General features: G+C 33.4%; 1 protein-coding gene across 2 annotated transcripts in view; it reads left to right on the forward strand.

Annotated features, from left to right (window-relative positions):
* LOC125032724 overlaps positions 1-5,000 on the forward strand; it is a 23,409-nt gene that overhangs the window by 11,008 nt on the left and 7,401 nt on the right. For both annotated transcript variants that reach the window (XM_047624016.1, XM_047624017.1), the window contains exons 2-4: positions 870-944; positions 2,978-3,287; positions 4,503-4,773. In XM_047624016.1, coding sequence (XP_047479972.1) covers positions 3,010-3,287; positions 4,503-4,773 — 549 coding nt within the window. In that variant the 5' untranslated portion in view covers positions 870-944; positions 2,978-3,009. The remainder of the gene's footprint in view (positions 1-869; positions 945-2,977; positions 3,288-4,502; positions 4,774-5,000) is intronic.

Consider the following 5,000-nt stretch of genomic DNA (forward strand, 5'->3'; position numbering starts at 1 on the left):
AGGGACGAGCAGCCAAGAAGATGCATCAGGGACAGCACACGCAAGAACGAAGTGTTTACAAGTCAAGAACCAGCCAGGTTGGGTCAGTCTTGAGGCAAATATCAGACGCCTCGAGGGCAAGGCGTGAGTAGGTAGCCGAGCAGTATAAGTATGTATAAATAGCTTCCACGTGGCGTACAGAAGCACGTATACGCGTGGCTTCACCGCAGGCGCCCCAACGTGCCCCACGCACCCACCAGTACTTAAGGCTCAGGATGACCCAGGTCAGAGAGAGGCTTACCGAGAGAGTCCTGCCGACCGCTGGAGGTCAGGCTGGCTCCAGCCGCGCTCCCCTGCGGGCTGACGACCAAGCACTAAGCCTTACCGTGTGAATATCTGTGTTGCTTACGCTTCTCTATAAAAAGAGGTTAAGCCAACCGTCTGTTTCACTACTCCTGCTAAACCATATGTTTAAGGTGTTCCTTTAAATACCCTTTACAGTGTGTGTGTGTGTGTGTGTGAGTGTGTTAGTGTGTGTGTGTGTGTGTGTGTTAGTGTGTGTGTGTGTGTGTATGTGTGTGTGCATTTGTCTGTGTGTCTGTGTATGAATATATATATATATATATATATATATATATATTTATATGTGTGTGTGTGTGTGTGTGTGTGTGTGTGTATGATATGTATATGTATGATGTGTGTATGTATACATATATACATATACATATGTGATCATATATATATATATGATATATATGTATGTATATATATATATATAATTTATCTATCTATTCATCAATTTATAAACAGTACATTCGATTATATCTTTACTTAAATAACTTAATCTTGCACATATAGATTTTTAAAACTCAGCATCTATGTCTTGGCAGCAACCGACATGAGATGACCTTCTTCAGTGCTGTGTAGACGCCGCCCGGACATTCCCAGGTCCAGAATTTTACCGGGTGAGACATGACTGATGGACAGTATACATGTACACATCTATTATTATTATTCGCATTATCATTACCGTTTTATGGTAATCGTTATCGTTGTTGTGAGTGTCAGTGTGTATATTATTTGTATGATTTTATATTTATATACATATACTATTCGTTTAATTGTTGTTATTGTTATCGTAGGTGTAACTGTTCGTATGCATAATAATTTTATGATGTTTTCGCGTCAATACTGTATCGTTTTAATTGTTATTACTCTTATATTAGTGTTGTTATTTTTTGTTACTGCTGTAAGTTTTAGGTAGATTATTTTTTATCACTGATGTCGTTATTGTAGTTACGTTGACCATTTCTATTATTGATATTAGTGTCACTTTGTGATGACTGGAATTATCATCATTACTATTGGCTTTATCGTTATCACTGACATAATACTGCTGACTCCTTAATAGGCGGCTAAACCAAAAAACGATCAGTCGACTAAACAAGAATGAAAAATCAAATCGGCTTATAACTGTTTAACGAAAATTATAACAAAGATGTCAACAAAAAGAGTAATGACAACAAAAGAACGTTGCAAATAACAATAATGACAAAAGGAAACATAATAAGGGTGTTATAATAAATGATAACAAATGTAACGATAAAAACATTATTACTGCCATATCTATCACAAGTGTTGTTAGTGATATGAATTTAACTTACAAATAAAGACAGCGATAACGATAACAAGGATAATGAAAAGTAATAACAATAATAATAACAACAACAAAAATAATGATAATAACAATAATAATAATAACAACAACAATAACAGTAATAGTATTAAGAATAAGATTAAAATAAATATTAATTGATGAACATAACAGTGATATGATCAATAATAATAATGATAATGATAATATAAATAATTATAATACTGATAATGATAATAACAACAATAACAATAATAATTATTATTATGATAATATTGCTAATAATGCTGATAATAGTAGTAGTAATAATAATGATGATAATAATAATGATGATAATAATGATAACAATAATAATAATAATAATAATGATAATGATAATAATAATAATAATAATAATAATAATAATAATGATAATAATATCAAATGTTATTGATATTATAATTATTACCATTACTATTATTATTATCATTATCATTTTTACAATGCTTGTTATTATTATCATTATTATTTTTACAATGCTTGTTATTATTATCATTATCGTTTTTATGATGCTAATGACGATAAAAGAGATGATGATGATAATGATAAGAATTATAATATTACTAATGATGATGATGATAATAACAATAATAATAAAGTGAAGAAGAAGAAGAAGAAGCGAAAGAAGATGAAAAAAAAGAAGAATGATAATAATATCAATAATAGTAATGATAATGACAATACTACTACTACTTCCAATAATAATGATAGGGAAATAATGCTGATAATAATGATAATGATAATAATAACAACAACAATTATTATTATTATTATTATTATTATTATTATTATTATTATTATTATTATTATTATAATGATAATGATAAGAATAGTAATAATAATTATTTTAATAATACGAATAGTAATAGTAATGATAATGATAACAATAGTAATAATAATAACGGCACCAATAAAACAATAATGAATATAACAATGATATTATAATAGTAATAATGATAATAATATTGATAATGATAAAGATAATAATAATGTTGATGAGAATGCTGATAATAATGATGATAATAATAATAAGGATAACGATACTACCAGAAATGATGATGATGATAATAGTAATGATAATAAGAATTATGGTAATAGTAACGATAACAATAATAATAACAATGATAAAGATGATGATAATAATAATAGTAATGATAGTAGTAGTAGTAGTAGTTGTAATGATAATAATAATTACAATAATAATGATGATAATGATAATAATAACAATGGTAAAGATAGCAATGGCACTGTTAATATCGTTATTACTGTCGTTACCATCATCCTCATTCTTTCCTTTGCCTCTAGGGTTCAGCAAAGCAGGGTTCCCGGATGGTGGAATGTTCCGGAAACGCCTCGAAAAGGTGATTCTCGTGGTGTGTTTGTCAGTTACCACCGCTGTGCTCGTTTACTGGAGGGTCCACAATCAAGAGCTCGCGACCATTGTCATTGAACCGGCATCCGAAGACCCCTTCTTGAGTCTCCCCTTCAACATAAAAGAAAACGGGGCGTGGGTGGACCGCCCTCCTCGGGCTGTTGTGTTGTGGAGTCAACCTTTGGCCGGGTCTCTGGGTGTTGGGAATCTGTTGATGTCTGGTCTGAAGGATTCTCTGGTCAGGTTTGTTCATGAGGCCTATTTTTTCTGCGTTAAACGGCTTGTTCGTGGTAACAAATGTAAAAATAGGTTTATGATTGGGAATTTATGTCTCGCCGATATCTTGACGCTGTGATGATATTCGTTTTCATTCATATCCGTTTTCTTTGTTGTTCTTTTTGAGGGGAATAATGTTTGTTCTCCTTCATTCTTCGTTGTTTTACGGAGATGAAACGCTTTGAATAACTTACTTTTTTCTCTCTCTCTTTCTTCTTCTCCCCTTTCTCCTCCTTCTCCCCTTCCTCCTCCTCCTTCTTTCTTCTTGTTTCTTCTTCTAATTCTTCTCATTTTCCCCCTCCTCCTCCTTCTTCTTCTTCTTCTTTATATTGTCCTTCTCCTTTCAATTCTCTTCTTATTTTTTGTCTTTTTCTTCCTATTCTTCTTCATCTTCTTCTTCTTCCTATTTTTCCTGTTAATTTTTCTTGTTCTTTTTCTTCTTATTCTCCTTCTCCCCTTCCTCCTCCTCCTTCTTTCTTCTTGTTTCTTCTTCTAATTCTTCTCATTTTTCCCCTCCTTCTTCTTCTTCTTCTTCTTCTTTATATTGTCCTTCTCCTTCTTTCAATTCTCTTCTTATTTTTTGTCTTTTTCTTCCTATTCTTCTTCATCTTCTTCTTCTTCCTATTTTTCCTGTTAATTTCTCTTGTTCTTTTTCTTCTTATTCTTCTTCTTCTTCCCCTTATTCTTTTTATATTCTTCTTCTCCTTATTCGCATTCTTCTCCTTTTTCCTCTTTTTCTTCCTCTTTTTCTTTTTGTTCCTCTTCTTTTTCTTCTTCTTCTTTTTATTTTCTTTTTACTTTGCTTTCTTCTATTTTTCCTCTTTTTCTCCCTCTTCTTTATCTAAATCCTTTCTTCTTTTTCTCTTTCTTCCTATTCTTCTTCTCCTTCTATTTTCGTCTTCTTCTCCTTCTTTTTCTTATTATTATTATATTTATTCTCCTTCTCCTTTCTTCTTATTATTATTCCTATTCTTGTTCTTTTTTTCTTTAATTACTTTCCTTTCCCTCTCAAATGCTGGCTTCTAAAAAAAACATTTTAGGCACTTCCCTTTCCTTCCCGCGAAAAGCTTCGAACTTCTTTTTTTCTTTCTTCTTCTTCTTCCTAGTTGCGTATTCCACCCCAGTGCTAACTTCTATTAACACAATAAATAACACACATTTCCCTTTCCTTCCCGCGGACAGCTTCGAGCCCTTCGCCCCTGAGCAGCCGATCCACCGCGCGCCCGAGGACAACACCACCCTTCACCACCATCGGCTGAGTCTCCTGAACGACCTCCTTCACTGCCGCTACTTCAGGCACAAGGACCTCGTCGACCACCTGTTCAGTCGCTCGAGTTTCCTGTCACAGAATTCATTCCTGGTGTCGCGTTGTGATTCTGTCCCGGAAAAATGCCTCGGCAATGGGACTTTCATCAGTCATATTTGTCACGAAGCTTCCGTTCATTTCCTGAAGGTAAGGGAGTCTGTGAGTAAGGAAATGCAATGGAAGGCAGTGGCGAAGGAAGGAAGGAAGGTGGCCACGAGAGACAAGAGATATGTGTGGTGGTTAGATTTGTGGAAAATTAAGAGCTTTAATTCGGAGTTCTTCAAAGTACGAGTCACAGGTTCAAGTTCAGTGAGTCGCCACATAATAATGATGATAATGATAATAATAATATGTATCACACACACATATGTGTG

Source organism: Penaeus chinensis, chromosome 15, assembly GCF_019202785.1.
Source record: "Penaeus chinensis breed Huanghai No. 1 chromosome 15, ASM1920278v2, whole genome shotgun sequence".
NCBI classification, from domain to species: domain Eukaryota; kingdom Metazoa; phylum Arthropoda; class Malacostraca; order Decapoda; family Penaeidae; genus Penaeus; species Penaeus chinensis.